Below are 19,270 nucleotides of genomic sequence, written 5' to 3'. Positions count from 1 at the left end.
ACGTCATAGTAGATGAGTGGTTGCGTGTTTTGTAAAAATCGGCCTGTCTTGCCCAGCAGTCGGTACAATCAAGGACTCCTATAAGCAGGACAGGACACTGCACTCATGCGTTTCTTTGCTTATTCTATATGGAATCTCTCTCTTAAAGTGTTTTGCTACAAAATAAAGAGCTTTTAAAAGTATTTTGCAAGGGAAAATCATCAAAATAATAAAAATGATGCTATATATTTCTAATAGAAGTGGTATTTTATTAGTACTTTAATCAAAATAAACAATAAAAATATATAAAAAAGAAAAGGCACTACCAAACAGTACAAAGTTGGTCCAAGTCTACAAGTCAGAAGATTTTGATTGAAATTTAGCTTTTTTTCTAATAACTTCTGACTTAATAGCTGCCATTCTCTTTTTTTGTTAAAAATTGGATGTCATCATTCAGTTTAGCACTTAAATTTTTACCCATGACATGAAACAAAGCGAATGAAATTCTTTGAAGAAAATCTGACCAGGAGTGTCCTTCCTCGCAATTTACCCCCACAACGTCAATAATGTCAGAGTTTAAACTGTCCTGCATCTTGTCAATGAATGTGGCAACAAATGAATCACTAGGATTTGGGATGGCAAGTAAACTGTCTTTCTCTTCAGGAGTAGCTGTGATGTAAGAGAACATGGTGTGACCATAAAGACAGGAGAGGTAGAGAAGGTCGGATGGAGTCGACAACCCCACTCTGCTCATTATGTGGATGAACTCTTTAAGGTCTACATGCTGATTGGTTGGGTTATCGAAGGTTATTGAGTCTCTGATGACCATTAACTCTTGGCATGATGTAAAGCTTATCTTCTTCAAAGAAAAACTAATATAGCCAGTAACAAAGTAGAGAGCATTACTCTCTCCCTTGGAAGCTAGTTCCTGGAGGTCATCTGGTTGCCAGTTAATTAAAATGAGCTCAGCTTTTACACAGGTCTTCATCCAGCAGAGCTTGAATTTATGAAGTAGTCATACCTGAAAATTTAAAAAAGTAAAATATTTTACTGATATTATTATATTTTAAAAAAAAGTAATACCTAAATAAAGAAGCTTACTATTAACAAATATCTTATTTACCTCAGAATTTGACAAGCCTCAGAATACGCTTAGAAGCTTGTGTAGGTTCAATCTCTGAGGAGTTGAGAAACTTCACTAATTTGTCGAGAATGTCTTCCCTGGTCTCTGTTTGATTCAATTCTTCTTTTGCTCCCAGAAAGGAAGCCAAATTGATGGCTTGAATCACAATGTTGACCTTGCTTTCTGAGGTGATGTGTGACACTGGCTTTTTGTCAACACACCAGAGTGGTACATTTTGAATGACATATCTATCTCAAACTAGATGCTGGCTACTACTTGGGGTCCCAATTTATCATCATGGTATAGCTTCAAAAGGACAACACTTGGTTTTGAGATGAGGATGGAGTCCGATGCGAGTGTCTCCTTGGCCAGTTTGTCACCAAGTTCTTCCACAGAGAGGACCTTATTCAAGAGTTCAAATTCCAGATGTTGTTGTAGGTCATTGAATTGTTGAGCCCTACGCGACAGGGTCGCAGCTTCAGTTGACCTTAATGACGTTTTAGGAGTTGAGAAGTAGTTGCGGCAGTTTGGCCATAGGGATGGTACTACATCTGGTTTGAGGTACTTGTAAAAGGTCCTTATCTAGGACCGAGGACCACAGTCCAGTTCCTTTTGTCGGTCCTTACAAGAAGCAAAAAATGTTCCTTTGTGACGTTATAAATAACGTTTTATCCTTTTTAAATACTCAGTTGCTAGCCAATATTCAGACGGTAAGGACGTACATATTTTTTACATTACAATATCTATAAATTTATAATGCATAATTATTACTGGTCTTAGGAAGCTTATAAGTTACAATATCATTCTAAAAATGGACTAATTTCTAAGGCTGTAGAAGCTAAATTAAGTCGTGAAGAGTCTTCTAGTATAGTAGAAGAGCCTGTTGATGATGACGCAATAGATTTCTGGAAAGCCATCTCCTATACAACAGCCAGAAGAGAAAATTCTTCTTTATTTTTGGCATCAATTAATAATTATCTCCAAGGAGAATTGAATGAATATTTTCAGGAATTAGTAGTCTCGCCGAATGTTAACCCGTAGCAATGGCGAACATCTAAGGGAAAATATTCATTTCCTAACTTAATTTTATTTATTGCCTATATATTAATTGTTACTTTTAATGTTGAAATTTTATAGTGTTATATGAATAAATAATATAATTACCTAATATTAAAATGTGTCGGCGTCTAATTGTTTTTGACTATAAATTAGAGTAAAATATTTCATAATTTCTACAAAGGGTAGATATTTTATTTGTTCATGAAGCCACTAACACCCTCAGTGGCTAAAAATATTCCACCTACAATCTTGCCTTAATGTAATGTTGTCTATGTAGTGTCAACATATCTAAATACTATGAAAAGGAGAAATTCTGGAAGCGAGGAAAGTAATAATGAGCTGATAACAAATATAACATTTTCTTATAGAACATTTTTCGCTTATTTAAAAAAGTAGTTAGCCTATAGTGGTTGAAACGAAAAGGTTCATGAATGAATTATTTTAGAGAAACATGTAATGATTGTATAATATTGATATTATTAAGCCCTTTATTTGCTATTGAATTATTACCAAGTTATAATAAAATATTTACATATAATAATATAATATGAGAAAGTATTAAATAAATACTATTTCAATATTTTATGGAAAATTAAAAGATATATTTATATACTTGAAATTTGAATTTAATAGATTTCCAAACAGGAATGACAAAGCATTCAGATTAACGTTATTGTGTTACCAATTATACCATATAATACTCTATAAATTTGCAATATGTAGAGCCTGGAAATGTCCCCACTTTCAGGGCATAGCAGGTCTTATTGATCAGTAGGGCTGTAAATCATAAGCATTTTCGGTATATTAAAAAAACACCTGAAAATTAAAATAGCAATTACCACATCGTATTAATTTTTTTGGGAAAAAAGTTCAAAAATCCACAGCTATTCACAAAAAAAATAAAGTTTTGGATTTTTTTTTTTTTCAAAAACCCAAAGCTATTCACAGAAAAATAAATGAAATTATAGTATCAATTAATATTTGGTAATTAGAATGAACAATGTCGCATGTTAAGATGAAAAACTTCCAACTTGTACAACTAGCTTATAAAAGTTACAACTTGCACACAACATATACATGTTGAAAATTTTTTGAGATAATTTATAGCTTGCCTTTACTATTACAAAAAAAAAAAAAAAACCCATGTGAGTTCCAGGAGTTGGCAACTGAGGAAGCACTATGAAATAATTACATATTATACTTATAGTATACACTTTATTATCACCTCCTTTCCAAGCAGGCGTAGCGTTGTTACCTACCCAATTTTAAGATGATTTCCTTCCTTTTTTCATAACGTGTAATATATTACCCGTTATTTAGTTATTAGGACACGTGACAAATTAGAAACAACTGCACTTATTATGAAACGAGGCGCCAAACAAACGTTACGAAAAAAAAGTTAGGCGGCTGAAATCTCCTCCCTTGGGGGATACATATTTTATTTTATTATTATTTAGAAAAGGCAGAGAGCTACAGGCTGAGAGAGGAACAACTTATTATTATTAAATAGATCCGGATGTGTGAAATCAGGGATTTGAAAAATGGTTGAGTTTTAAAAATATATAGACAACTGGGGATTAAACCGTTGACATTTGACAAGTAAGTCGTATTGAAAACAAGAGGAGAGAACGTATATTAATTTCCTTCTTGTGGGGAAGTTGTATTGGGGAGAGAAGTAAGATGAAGGAGGTTGATTTTTTTTAGTCTTATATCCACTCGATAAATTGAAGAAGAAAGAGAAAAACCAAGTATTTCAGTCTGAAAATACCATAAACCGGCCTCATAGAAAAAATCCGTCTGGACCGGTTCACAGGGAAAAAATGGTCTAGGTCTAGATCGGTCGGTCCAAAGGAACAATCCGGTCACTTTCGATAACCCCCCAAAAAAAAAAAAAAAAAAAAACGGACTAGATCTGTCCAAAGGAAGAATTCGGTCACTCCAAAAAAAAAAAAAAAAAAAAAATCGGTCTTATTTCAGGGACCCCCGCAGGATTATTCATATATATATTTTTTCTTCTTATATGTTAGAAAAGGAAATCCTTTCAAAAAAAATTCCTCTTGCATTCTCATTAAATTTTTTTTCCAGAACGATAAGTATTTCTAGTCCATAAACAAAAAATTATTCATTTGGGGGGAAGAGGCTACATCCCATCCAGCCTACCCCCTACGGACGCCCCTGTAATTAAAATTCGGTGTAGACCAATTTTACATAAAAATTATTCATAACTGCATGTGGGTTTTCAAATTGTTAACACGGCACAAAGACATCATACGAATTTTAAACAGATATAGCTCGTTTTCCCTCCTGGAATATGGGAACTCCGAATTCGAGCATCTTTTGAGATGGATGATCAAGCTAAAAGTATCTTCCTTTGGCCCTTACTCTTGGAGATAGTAAAAATCCACTCCTTCCGGTCTTCATGAATTAAGAATTAGTAATTGTCAAATTTTAACTATATCTAAATTACAGAATTCTGCATCATGTTACCCGAACCATGTTTTTAGTGGCTTTTATGTTTACTATATAAAACTCATCTATCAATTGACGAGCTTTGATGCTAGCACATCTCTAGTATTAATTGAATCATGATCAGTGATGTAAATCCAGTGAATTTTTTAGGTGGTTCGATTTTTAGGAATTGGTAATCTGAATTTAAAGTGTAAAGTAAAAGTTGTGTGGGTTTAACTTATTATTATACGTTCTATCTATCATTTATTATTCAACCCTAAAATGTAAAAAAGATCGGACCGAAAAAAAAAAAAAAAGGTTGAAAGAAAAAAAGATTGATTAGTCAATTAGACTGATCAAACACTAGTTTTCATGCGTATTTAAAAAAAAATGTAGACTCATTATTTGAGTCGAGTCAATTGGAGTCGATACAACACTACTTATTTTTCAGGGATGTAAATTAAAATACTTTATATACGAATAGAGGTTTTGTTTCATTTCTCACAGTACATATATTTTAATATTTGATGTGTATCTATTATGTGATTGTCGATGAAATGTTGATATTCTGGCTTTGACCACTAATTTAATTAACTAATAATAGTAATTATAATTATCTTTTAGACAAAACTTTAATGTATATATCAAATAGTAGTCATCATAAAAATCAGTGTATATAATAAGAGAGAGAAAAAAAAGAAGAAAATAATAATAAAATCAAACTATTGAAATGAAAAATTAAGATATTTTGTACTCAGAGCTTGACCAATGATGATTTGCTGGTGCATAAGCTGAATAACTTGATATGGCAGCAGCCACACCGGAGAGAGACGAAGAGCCACTTCCATCAATTCTTGAAGATGGATGTGTGCAAAAAGCAGATGATGGTGAACTAAATCCAGGATTAGTACTCTGATTTCCAACTATTCCTAAGGAAAAATATATTAATCATTATAAATATTCTAGAGCCTCCGTAAGTCTTATGGGGTTTTTTGCATCCCTCCATTTACAAAAAAGTTATTATGCATTATTTTTTTATGTAAATTCCTGTCTTCAAATTTTAGGGGAATTAAGATCTCGATCTTTTCAATTTTTATTCTATGTTTTGTGAAGCAACGATATTATGCCCCGGAATTATGATTATTAAGAAATATTTTACAAAGAAGACGGGGGGGGACTGGAAAAAATGCATGATGTTAGAGCTAAGAATGAATAATGACGTCATCGTTATTTCTTATTTTACTAGATATGTCATGAATTGAAATTAATTATATAATTATTATATATAATTCATAGGAATTCAGTAGTAATCAAAATGTTAATATATCAATACAGATTGATCTGAATTTAAATATTTTGCAAAATACTGATGGTATTCTGATCATAAGAGAACATTTACATCCTGGGATGGAAATATCTTCATTATACCTTTATTGTTATCATATGAAGTTAAGACTAATTGAGAGTAGTGATAGATTGATCTAAAAAAAAAAAAAAGGACATAGACCGCAGTCTTAATAAAAATTTGTCAGTCCTAGAACTGATCCTTATCGGCATTTTATGGCAACTACAGTAGCTGAAATGACTCAGTTACTAACTGGAAGTGAATCATAACCTTAACGATCCAACATTGATTTACTTACCGATTTGATGGTGAGGCGGTGGGGGCGGTGAATACTGATTATACATGAGTAAATCGGACTTGTTGGGATGGTGATGATGATGATGAAGGTAGGGGTCAGAGGAGGAAGATGAAGACATTGCATTATTGGATGAATCTGCTCCTGAAGAAGATGGATTCCCTACTAAATTACTTGGCATCGAAGGTGGAATGAAGCCACAATTACCAACTCCCACAGCTCCTCCATAAGGATGATCTTTAATAGAACTGGCTGAGGTCGCCGAAGCGGCGGGGGCGTGGATTGTCGCAGCCCATGGGTTCCTATAAAAAGCGAAATAAGTAGATTTATTAATATATTTTTATTATTGTTCCAAAAGCTAAAAATTGAACACATATGAAATACTTTAAACTTCATATGACGTCATTGTACCCATGTTTACAATTTAGAAGTACACGTTACGTTAGGATGACCAACCTTCCTCTTTTCCGGGACACGTTCTCTTTTTATAAATTAATGAAATGTCCGTTTTTAAGTTTTTTTTGTGGAACCGACTAAGTCAAATTTTTCTATGTGATCGAACTTTAAAGAAAAAATTATTTATGTCCAACAAAAATAAGATAGGACTCATAGTGTGTACAATTTCCAAACTGAAACCAAAGACTCACTGGTATCCACATATATTAGGATGATCATATTTTGATTTCCAAAAAAGATAAAATATGGCTTGGGGGAGAAGCTTAATATTTTGAAATTAATTATTTTTGAGTCTTGTTCTTTAAATATTTTGGTCACTCTTTAATTTAAATATTAGTTTAGAATAAAGTTGATTTTAACATAAGTGATTTGTCCTTCATAAAACTGGACATTTTATGAATCTATAAAACAGTTCGCAGACAAGATGTCAAAAGAAGGCAATTTTGCGTGAAAATAGGAAGGTTTGGCCGGTCACCTTAACATAAATAATTATTGCATAGTTATTAATAATTTCTTTCTTTTATGCATTTGATGGACGAATTCATGCAATAAATCTTGAGAATAGAGATGAATAAGCACTATTCGTTTTTTTTTTTTTTTTTTTTTACATAATGAAATTTAACGCCGCAATTTAGAATATTAATTAAAACCTTCGTAATCAGATAGATATATGCTTAATGACCTTTTGCGATAACATCTATCTATGATTTATAGCGTTAATGTATATTATTTATATACTAATAATATGAGTCATGCCCTCAGAAATAAGAACTGAACCCTGAACAAGCACATACAAACATAAATGATAATATGTGGCGAGTTAACACAAAAACAATCATGAATAAAGGTCAACTTATTTTTCTACATCATAGGTACATATTTTAATATTTAAAAAAATAAAATTTAAAGGGGAGGTTTTGTGAGGACATTTATACAAGAAAGCCATCTGATAATAGTGCTCGTACAACTTTTATTCAGTATGAGGGCCCTCAGTTCTAATAATTGCCTCAATACAATGCCTAAATCCTTTGAATACCTTGACTATATAGTCAGATTTGAGCTTGGTCAATTCCTTCTTGATGGAAGCCTTTAGCGATTGGACTCTCCTGTGAGAAGAAGTACACACCTTCTCCTTCAGACGCGCCTAAATATAGTTATCCAGGGGCTTCGCGTCTGGAGAGGAGGGCGGCTACACGTTAAGGTCTCTAAAGGCAGGAAAGTTGTCTCTTAGGAAGGTCTGCGTCTTAACGGTGTGATGACACGGAGCTTCGTATTGAGTGAAAACAAAGTTGCCCACGATTTTTCTCTGGCCCAAGGTAGCACTTTCTTCAAAAGAAGTTCGATGCAAGCATTTGCATTGTGCTCCTTCCTCTCTCCACAAAAATGGGATGACAGACTTCACCTGTGCTGGCCAATGGATTTTTACTCTTTCCACCCGTCTCAGCTTGCATTGTTCAGAGATAAAATGTCCTGTTCTCCTCCTCCGTTATTCTGTATCAATATCATTCTGAATTGAAAATACTAAAATGTATACCTCTTGATAAGATCAGCCCTGTTAATCCATCCCAATATTTTATAGATATATTTTGCTCAGTTATAGGCTTTGTACTGAAATTTCTGAGATTAGTTGATATACCCAAGAATAATAACCATAGTGTAGATCTTGTATTTGATGTATAATACTTAATTTAGGTCAAATATGACCTTTTAAATAGGTAAAATCCATCAATTTATTATTATTTAATTGTGACAATCAAATTGTAGTACCTACAGTATTATTTAAACTAGAATGGGCTCTTGGTTGAGCACCAACCTCCATCTATCTCATTTTTTCTAAATTGGATTTTTTTTTGCTATATAAAGCATCTTTATTAAACCTACATAAAGGCACCAATTTAATCTCTGTACCTCAATATGTTCCAAAGTTGTGGTGGAGTATGTATTTTTAACATGTTGTGCTACATCAACCTCTCAAAATTGAGGGCCTTTTACTGTGACCATATATAATCTTAGTACGAGGTTAGACCAAAATCAATCTGTAATTTTGACAAAACACGCAACCACTCAGGAGTGTAGCCCCCCCCCCCTCCTTTGTCAATGGCCATACCCCGATATAACATTTTAAATAAAATTGAATCTATTATATATAGCTATATTATCTATAGCTCTTCAGATAATTTTTACAGCCCCTATGTTAAATTTGTGACGCCTCTAAAATATTTATCAAAATAAACTATTTCTAGAAATGTAAGATAATTTGATTGAGAATACAAATGTTGCGCTACACTTAGTTTTACACGGAAATACGTCGCAACATTGGGAGTGTTTTTATATCTTATTCTTTTTTCTCATGAAAACAGCGTCTCTGATATACTTGGTCAGGGGCGCCCCCTACCAAATTAAAGAACTTTTGCTTTTTAAAAGATTTTTTTCAAAAATTTAATTCAATATGGATTTTTTGTCAACAGCTGTGGATTTTTGAATTTTTTTCCGAAGAAATTTCATTTTTTGAATTTTTTTCTCAAAAAAATTCCAAAAACCAAGTATCTTGGCTATCATGAGGGCGGTAATATACAATATTTTGAGAATGGCATGCAAATAATAGTCTTAAGGACAAAATGAAGAGAAACTTCTTCCTTTTTCTTTCATCTATCTAACTATTAAAATCCAATAAAACAAAGAGCTTTATGACATATTTAAAAACTCTTTAACATTTATCACTTTAGAAAATACAACTTTTTTTATTTTATGATCATGACTCTATTTAATAATAATAATTGTTAGTATTATATGATCGTTTGAACTCATATAATATATACATATATCAGGAAGGAGAAAAAATAACTCACAACACATGCAGACCCGTAACTCTGAAATGGTGGTACTTGTTGTCAAATTAGTCGAAAAGAAAACTTTATTTGGCAAAAAAAAAAAAACAATGTTTATTTGTTGTCACAGTTTAGAAATGTGTTAATTTGAATTTTCTATATTTATAATTTTGTGATTTGTTAGCACTTTATTTGCCTTTCTTAAAAAACGTTATATTTCGTGTTGATGTCGTCATTATTTGTTTGGGGCCCACTCATTAGAACTGTTGCAGAGCGTTCAAAGGATTATATATATATATATACTTTTTTCTGGCGGGGGGGATTTAAAAAAATCCCAAAATTCATAGTTATTCACAAAAAAATTTAAAATAAACTTTTTCGGAATTTTTTTTAAATAAAATTCCAAATATTATAATTTTTGTATTTTTTTTTTCTTAAATCTACAGCTATTGACAAAAATATAAATAATCTTCTCTACCCCACATCCTACAGACGCCCCAGTGTTGGTATTTGGAATGTTTTCTTAAAATGTCGAAGGTGCATTAAGCCGAATATGATATGTATAAATAGCATCACGCGTATATTACGAAAAATATTTATGTTTTTTATAATAATGCAATTTAAAACGAATATTTACTAACTAATATGATTTAATCTATTAAATAACGGAATAATTGAAAAATACCCTAAATGACGTCACGAGGGATTAATTTATCTTCTTTAAGGTCTGACAAGTGCTCTACTGGACTTGACTGGACTAGACTGTCTTTTTAAAAAGAACTATAACAGGCATATTTTCGAAATATATTTTTTTTTGTCTCTTCCAAACAAAAAAAAAAAATAATAAAAATTATGTCAAATTTTATAAAAAAAGTTATTTTTCAATTTTTGTCCCTTTTCTAATTATATTTGTCAAATTTTATATTAAAAAAATCTGTCAAAAACTTAATTAGATGTCAGTAATTACAGTTACAGTATGTATTTTCCTTACAGTTTTCAAATGATATCACAAAATAGACATATCCGTCAGATACTAACAGAAAAATCGTCCCTTCTTGGAGAGCAATCGTCGACTTTTTTCTTTCTCTATTGATATTTATGTAAATGGTAATGGTTTTAGTCAATAAATATTAATAATTTTTCCACATTTGACAGAAAAATAATTGTATCAAAGAGATACAACCTTAATTTTATATTCTATTACTTCACTGATCAATACAACCCTACAACTCCGTTAATATTAGATAAAATTTAATGAAATTTTAAGACATTGTAGGAAAGTAACTTTATAAGTTAAAGATTACATTGATTTTATTGTGTATTGTGTTAACACTCAATGGTGATTAACTAACCACAAGAATTGTCAATGATGAAGTAGACGGTTTAAATTAAATTAAAGGCAATATTTTAAAGATTAAAAAATATATAATTAACTTAATGTCCCTCAATGAGAATCATTTTCAAGGCCCCTTCCTTGTGAGTAACATACATATGTCGAGAAAGGTAGTCAAATCAATATTTTAAATGCTTGAATATGTATAAAATCTCTGTCATTTAGGGATAGCAAATGCACTTAAGAGCAAGGTGAAGAATATTTATTTTTTTCTTCTTAAATGTATCCATTACAACAGCTCTCCTTCTTTAAAGATATTTCTTTCAAAATTAAATATGAATGTCATTTTCTCAAAAAAGAAAAATAAGTTTAAAATAGTTTGTGGCTGACTTGATGAAAAGAAGAGGGTTTTATTTTTTCATGAGAAGTTCATGCCGATATACGTATGTATATATATATCCAAAGTCAAACAATAATATTTTTATTTACTCCGCAAGAGAATAATGAAAAAACAAATATTTGTGTAAGGAGTCAACAACAGATGAAACAATTGAAATGCATCACTCTCAATCATTTTCTATATAAATACATACACAATTGTCGTATACAAGTTGGAACTTGCATCCAAAAAGGGAGATGAATAATTTAAAATCAAGATTAATAAAAATACAAGATTATACCCTAACGCTTTTCCGACTGATGTTTGACTTTCACCATTCTTTTTAATAGTGACGTGATGGAGTATAACTGTTATCAAGAGTAGCTATATATTGCCTTCCTACCGCTGATATACTCTATGACGTCAAAATCTGTCTGTTTTGCCTAGCAATCGACACGGTACATCAAATTTAAAATTATAGCAAGCCCAATTACATGATGGCCTAACCTTGTTTAAATTGTAAAAACTTAGAGTACTTGTGATTACTGTTGTGTGAGCAGGGGGCCTATACAGAATGACCCATCCACCCCTAATATATATATACAATCCTGCAGACGCGCCTGATCAGTCTTTATTTATTCAATCCGTTCGAGTTCAGTCTTAGGACGGATCCTTTGGGCTGTCAATATTAAACTGATTAAAAAAAAGAGAAATTTTGATCAGTGACGTCATCAAGGACCAAACATAATAGTGTATAACACTACTTGCAAAAATTGAATACTCCCTACAGTCCAATAACCATACCTATAAGACTTTTTAGGTCCTCGATACTCTAATTTCTGGGATGAGGGGACCAAATAATAGTGGAGTCATTAGGGGAGCCCGCATGATTTTTTTTGAGAGGGGGGCAGGGCCGTTGGGCCTTTTTGACAACTTCGACATAATGTTTTTTTTCTTCATAAATACCAAATTCGACAAATAATTTTTTTTCGAAGAGACAAAAAACTTTTTAGAGTTGAATTATTTTTTGGGAAGAGACTCAAATTGAAGTAATAACCTTTTTTGCCCCCTAAAATTATGACATTTTAATTTTTTGTCTCTGCGGATTGATTAACTTGAGATGACATTTTTAATCATTTATTCTTTATGTCAAGTTTAAATCACGTTTTTATATCAGTGAGAGAGCACAATCATTGCCCCCCCCTCCCCCCTAATGCCCCTGTAGTTATCGTACTGATTCCATAGATAGCAGATATATTAATGATGTATATATATATATTATTAAATAATCCCCATTGATAAGTATTATGTGGGTCATTATAAAGTTCCAATGCTCAGATTTAGATATATTATTCGTAAATAAGTAATATATACAAAATTTTAATAAATGAAAATTAATGACAGCATCAATGAATGGTTGGTAATTGAAATGACGGATGGTGTGATTAAATAATGTATTATAGGTAAGACGTAGAAATGGTACCTTCTTCAATCTACAAGTTACAACTTGTATATAAATCGCAACTTGTACACAACATTAGTGTGGGGGTTCAATCTGCGACTATTATCATTTTAACTAATTTGGGTAGGAGTGGTATCGTAGTTAAGTTCGGTCTTGATCTGGTCCCACACAAAAATGAGAAAAAAATTCTTAAGTGTCATTTTTTTTTAAAGGGAAATTTCAGTCTTTTATCTTAATTTCGGTCCAGGGTTTCAAACTGCAGTCTCTGGAACGAAATATCACCCTAGAAAAAATAACTTCAGACCGAACCGAAAATAAAATTTGCTCTTAGACCAAGTCTCAACACTAATATACATATAGAGGGTGAGGTTTCTAAAGCCAAAAAGGATAATGTATATTACAATATATTTCCCAAAATCAATTCAGCAATTCACAAATCTTTTCCTCTTACATGTAGGGGCCCATAATGAATTTAATTACTCAAGATAACCACCTCCAGTTTCAAAAATAACCTCCAACCTAGCGCTGAACCTGACACAGACCTTGTTGAGGAATTCATTCCTCATGTTGGCCACTTCCTCGAGAATGGAAGCCCAAAGGGATCAACATTGGTATGTGCACGTTTATGGGACTCTCTCACTGCAGTAGAAGTCAAAGGGGTTCAGATCCGGCGTGCTAGGTGGCCTCACTTCCTTTGCCCAAAACATAAAAGTCTTAAAACTGTTGGTTTTTCCGGAAGAAATCCCGTTCCAATTACCAAATTTGGAAAAATCGCACTAATTAAAAATTCTAGCATGACTCCAGATCTGTTAAAATCAATTTAAGCTCTGTAGCATAATTATCTATGGAGTTATTTGTGTCCTTTAGCATTCGCTTGTCACGGAAGTACCCAATCATGACCCCACAGCGTTCGTATTTGGAGGAGATGTAACAGATTTTGTATATGTTCTTAAACAATTTTGTCAGCTGAATTTGGTGAGTACCCTTTTATTAACATAGATCTTAGGGTTGCCGAGATATTGAGGTCTACATTTGCTCCGTATTTAAAATAACCACCCCGTATATTTTTCTTTTCCGAACAATCATTCTCCCCAAAAAATAAAGGAAATAAGAAGAGGAAGAAGCCTCGACATTCGGTACCTACAAGAGTCTCTCAAACAAAACATAAATTTCCTTTAATCCCTTGTTTTTGTCACATAATAGGAGAGAAGGTTAGATAAGAGAGACATGAATCTGAGAAAGTGCTTACAATTTAACCATATGTGCGCTAAGCGTGGATTTGTTATATACCTTGTTTCTCATTTTCCACGGAGATTTATTTCATTCCCCCCTCATTGAATGATTTTAGAGAGAAAGAGAGATAAATAGTAGCCATCAGGACCTGGGTCTTCTTGAAATAATAACAACAAAAGCAATTACAACACTTGCCACAACTACACCACAAAAGGGATGTATTTTTCACCACTACTAACATAAAGGTGTGAGTAAGTGTGACGGATAACTTTCCGGGTAACATCATTAATTAGCATTTATTTATTTATCTTCATTCATTCTTCGCGCATTCATCTTTCCTCCAGCTTCGAGAGATTGTTTATTTGTTCACTCCATAAGAAGTGCACATACTCATAGTTATTAAACTAATGATGATTATACTGAGGAAGAAAGGCATCAGATGCTCTAAAATGTACTTATTTTAAAGCACTTTTATTATAAGGAATAAGACTCACTTGGGAATTAATATATAATAGTAGTAGGCTTGAATGAACATTTCACAAATTTTTAACTACTATATTTAATATGTTGTACTTCTCCTAGACTCACATAATAATCCCTCCTCATATAATGGAGTGGATAGAAGAGATATAAAAGTTATAAATGGCGTGACCCCATTGATCTTTAGTAAATATATATATGTTTCAGGCATTAATATTATGCTATGAGTTATGGTAGTTGGAAGTTATTTGTTAAAAGAAAGAGAGGGGCTGTGGATCATGCAATTTTCTCAAGGGATGTTGTTAGGATTTTCACGATATCCACAGCAATAAATCGAGTAATAAAGTCATGAAATCCAGGATATATACGTAAATACATGCATATATACTTGTGAAAGCTCACTATTTGATTTTTACAAAACAGAGAATGAACATCATGTATTGTACTTAGCTAGTCTAAAAATAGAACCACCCCTTAATTAGCATATCGTAGACGAAGGAAAATGTAAGTTATAAATTAAAGAAGGTCAAATCCTTGCTCGCAGAAGGAATCAAAAGGTTACATATTGCTTTAAAAAAACCTATACATATGAATATATATTAGTATTGGATTCGAGTTAAAAATTAAAAGTTCGGTCGAGTTTGAGTTTTTTAAATTTTCCATATAATATGTAACCCTTCCTCTAATAAGACTTTAAACAGAATGTAGTGGTTTTTAAAGGTATTTTGAGTAATGATACTAGGAATTTGACTAACCATTACTCGAATGTTTCAAGTTTTGATAATAATTCGAGCTCAAGTAAAGTCGAATTTTCCAATAGAAATAATAAATATATTTAGATCACGTACGAATCATTTTCAGAAAGTCGTCAGTTTTAGTTTTTAGTCGATTTTTTCCCCCAAATTCGAACAATGCTCGATTCCAAGACTATATTGCGACCAAGTTGGAAATTTAGTACAAGTTAAAATTAAGTATAGTACTAATCATTCTAATTATCGACTATTAATCGATTTTATTATTCAATTTTGATCCATGAAAATCACTTATTTATTACATGAGAGATCCGTTGACCCCTGGATCATCTATATAACTTGCCATAAAATATATCTTAAAAAGATGAATATATTGTATTTATATTACAGTTACAACTGGTGCAAGGATTTTGTACAAGTTACAATTTCTTTGGCATATAATGTTGAGGGCCAAATTGTCGTAATTTAAAATATACAAATATTAGTGTTATTGTCTTTATGTCATCCTAGAAGTATAATATTCAATCGTAATACTTAAAAACAGAGAAAGTTAGACTGTTGAAATGAATTTTTCATATCTATTTTATTGGAAAACACGAGTATTCATAATGAAAGAAGGGAGTTTCAATGTTCATTCTATAAAATAAATATTTGAATTATGGGAATTTGGCTCTTAACCCACGATGTCTTATTTAATTAACACATCCGTGAATTTAACTGATGCTATCATTTTATTTTAAGCTAAATTAATTACGGATTTGTGAGTATTTATGAGTAATATAACTATGGGCTTTTGAACTTTAAAATATGGGGCATAATACTTATCAACTTGTAATTTGCATCGTAAAAGTCAAAAATTACATAATTTATTTATTGGAATATTTAATTATTATACATCCCTCGTCACAAATACTCAGAACTCTTCATTTATTTTTGTGGTTGCATTTTGTTCAATCACAAATACAAATTACTACTTGAACACGACATATTTATAAATCATATATCCAAAGGAAATGAGAGTACCTACTATCACAAATACTACTCTAAATAACTCATTTAAAATGCTTCATCTAATTTTTTGGTTACAACTTATAACATTTGTTTTTTATAATCGTAATTCGTTAAACATACAATATTTTAATAATAATAGTTGAAGGCTTGAGTCTTATATAAGAGTTCTTTATATTTTCAATATTAAAACATTTGAATGTCCCTTACCCCGGTCCATATGGAGAAAATGAATATGGGTGGTTTCCATAGAAAAGATGAGGATCTACCCAGGATTTCAAACCTAGTCCTGGTGCTTTACAAGCATGACGTCTCATCCTCTTTCGCCTCCTATAATTCCCTGGCTCAAACATGTCAAAACACTGTGGATCTGATAGATAAATAAATACATTTTTAGAGTCCTGAATCATTTTATAATATTAAAGGAGAGATATCCTTTAGGTTAATAACTTATTATGTACACACCTAAGGCCCAAAAATTTCCCTTTCTCTCCTGTCCTCCCTCACTGGGTAGTTTGAGGAAGCATTCGTTTAAGCTCAAATTGTGACGAATTGAGTTTTGCCATCCCTTGGACTTGAGATGTTTGTAATAGGGAAACTTTTCTTTGATGTAATCATAAATATGACACAATTTCAATTTCCCTTCCTTACTGTCTTGTATGCTCATTGTAATCATGGCGACATAGCTGAATGGTGGCTTATTTGTTATATCTGTAACAAGAGAAAAGTGATTTGAACGTTACTAATTCAAATAAAGACGTAAAACTTACCTGTATTTGCTTTTTGATCATTTTTATAAGCACTTAAAAGGGATTTTTTCGAAGCTTCTCTTTTATCTTCTTTAGGCGACGGTTTCCCAATTTCCCTTCCAGCCTCATTCTCTTCCTCTTCATCTTCTTCCCCATGATCCTCATCTACGTAGTCCTCTTCTTCTTCATCGTAGTCCTCTTCATCATCATCTTTAGAGTCACTAAACTTCCCCGAGTCTTCATCATCCCTTGAAAAATGTCTTTTCCTCCTACTCAAATGAGGAGAGTTTTGAAGTAGTGGGGCCGAGGCTCCATGAGGAGTACTCCCATGCTGCGCTTGTTGTTGTTGCTGCTGCTGCTGTTGATGATGATGATGGTGGTGATGATGATGATGATAGAGTGCAGGTACCAGATCCGGCATATTATTGTGATGCATCATGGGTGGGGTGGATGTTGCTTCGTTGAGAAATGAGGAATAGTTATCTGCGGATGGATTCATTGTTGATATTAAAATTAAATTAAATTGTTAATAATAATAACAACAAATATTAGCACTTCTCTGATTGCAAAAAATAAACTCACATTATAATCGTTTAGGAAAAGGTGATTAATTATCATTTTATCATGTTCAAGACTTTACTACCCTACGTCAATTCAAAATCGAGCGCCATGCATTTAAATAATATGAAAATCGTCAAAACAAAAAGATGTATAATAAAGAAATATCCTTACCTAGACTAGGATGTAAAGATGACATGTTTCCTAGTTCGAATTTCCCTGGTTCAGCTTCCAATCGACTAAATTTCTGGCGAAAGAAATGAAAAAGATAAGAGTACAAGTACATTATTAAATTATATTCAAAAACGGGAGAATTTCCTCTAATAAAACGGCGCCATTTTATTAACATATCACAGGCAGCAGCACTCCCTCTTCCTTTCTAGTCTGTATTAATATGTCTGTCGCAATACTGGAGCATGACAAATCAATTTCATTCCTGATCCAAGAGCTAAATATGATGTCAGTGGTACATATGCTCATTCATCAATCATCATTTGCTTGTTGATGAAGAAGTACTTTTTACTTTTATTTAATGAAATATGTATCCCCCCCCCCCAATAGTTTAAATTGATTTTTGTAGTATTAATACTATACAGATTGCAGAATAAATCATTATAATACCCTGATGTAGAAAATTAGAACTAAAATTTACAAATTTATGAATGGGCTAACTTATGAGATAATTGGTCAAAGATTGTGGGTTCTTTGTACGGAACTATTAATCATTATTCCGATAAAGAGAAAAAATATTATAATTTTTGGAATTCGAAATCAATATTTGTGGCCCCTCCAGACAAAAAGTAGCTAGAATTATTTTTCTAAAAATTGAGTGTGGATAACATTTGTATACTTAGACAAATTATCGTTCACTTCTATCAACAAATTATTCTAATTAACTCTTAAGAGCCAACACAAATTGTAATTAAATTAACCCAAATTGATCGTAACAATAAAAAAAAAGGGGAAATTGATATATTCTGTTTGAAAGGGGGCAATCTAAGTCTCTTAAATCAAATAAGGATTTAAAACTATAGTTAAAACTCTTGGACATCTTAACTCATACCACAAATTTGAATAGAAAACCTATAATTGTCTATGAAATATTTGGCTTATATATAAAGTAAAAAAAAATAATATTGAGATTTTGTCATTTCTTGATTTTTGTTTAACATTGTTTTTAGATTGACACTACAACAATTTTGGTATCAAGTATATTTAAAATATCCTTTTGTCAACTAAAGTTCGGATTCAAATATTTATCAAAATAAGTCAATAGTAAAATATATTCATTACTTGTTCGTGAGTGATTGGGTGATTTGGGAACACGGATGAGGAGGAATCACGGGGAGGATGATAAAAGGAGGATGAGGATAACATGATTGGAAACATTCAAAAATAAATTATCACTGGTTCAACTATGTTTAGTATTAATAAATAATAACAATAAGAATTCTACACAAGTAGAAGGTTGACTCGCATTTTTTGACTTAAGAAGCGATCCACAGGAGTAAAGAGATGTACTCTGAATTTTGCCTATAATTTTTTGTGGGTTGCTGTTGCTCAAAAGCGTGGTCATTTATTTCCCCTTCTTATTACGTACATAGATATATCGAAAACGAAAAAGAGAGCTCTGAAATAATAAAAATCCTCGTTTCAAGACGCTTCCTACTCAAGAAGAGTGTTTCTTTCCCCCCAGACTCGCTTTTTCCCCCCGTAGCTTTCTTTCTTTGGATTGATCGACGTCTTAGCGCTAAAAAGGAGGAGTCTTAATTGTAGTCAGTTA

General features: G+C 32.0%; 1 protein-coding gene across 2 annotated transcripts; it reads right to left on the bottom strand.

The window, feature by feature from the left end:
* Positions 1–5,222: 5,222 nt before the first annotated feature.
* LOC121120796 (uncharacterized) lies at positions 5,223–19,034 on the bottom strand. Of its 2 annotated transcripts, XM_040715672.2 has the most exons (7): positions 18,781–19,034; positions 17,662–17,734; positions 16,951–17,412; positions 16,646–16,891; positions 16,391–16,550; positions 6,253–6,551; positions 5,223–5,538 (listed from the first exon to the last, which is right to left on the bottom strand). In XM_040715672.2, exons 1-7 carry the CDS (start codon positions 18,874–18,876, stop codon positions 5,348–5,350), a joined length of 1,527 nt encoding a protein of 508 aa, XP_040571606.1. In that variant the 5' UTR covers positions 18,877–19,034; the 3' UTR covers positions 5,223–5,347. The 2 variants fall into 2 exon arrangements, with proteins under 2 accessions (XP_040571606.1, XP_040571605.1); XM_040715671.2 differs by lacking the exon at positions 18,781–19,034 and having other exon boundaries at positions 17,662–17,950.
* Between the last annotated feature and the right edge of the window lie 236 nt (positions 19,035–19,270).

Source organism: Lepeophtheirus salmonis, chromosome 6 (genome assembly GCF_016086655.4).
Source record: "Lepeophtheirus salmonis chromosome 6, UVic_Lsal_1.4, whole genome shotgun sequence".
NCBI classification, from domain to species: domain Eukaryota; kingdom Metazoa; phylum Arthropoda; class Copepoda; order Siphonostomatoida; family Caligidae; genus Lepeophtheirus; species Lepeophtheirus salmonis.
This window is presented reverse-complemented; position numbering and strand designations above follow the sequence as displayed.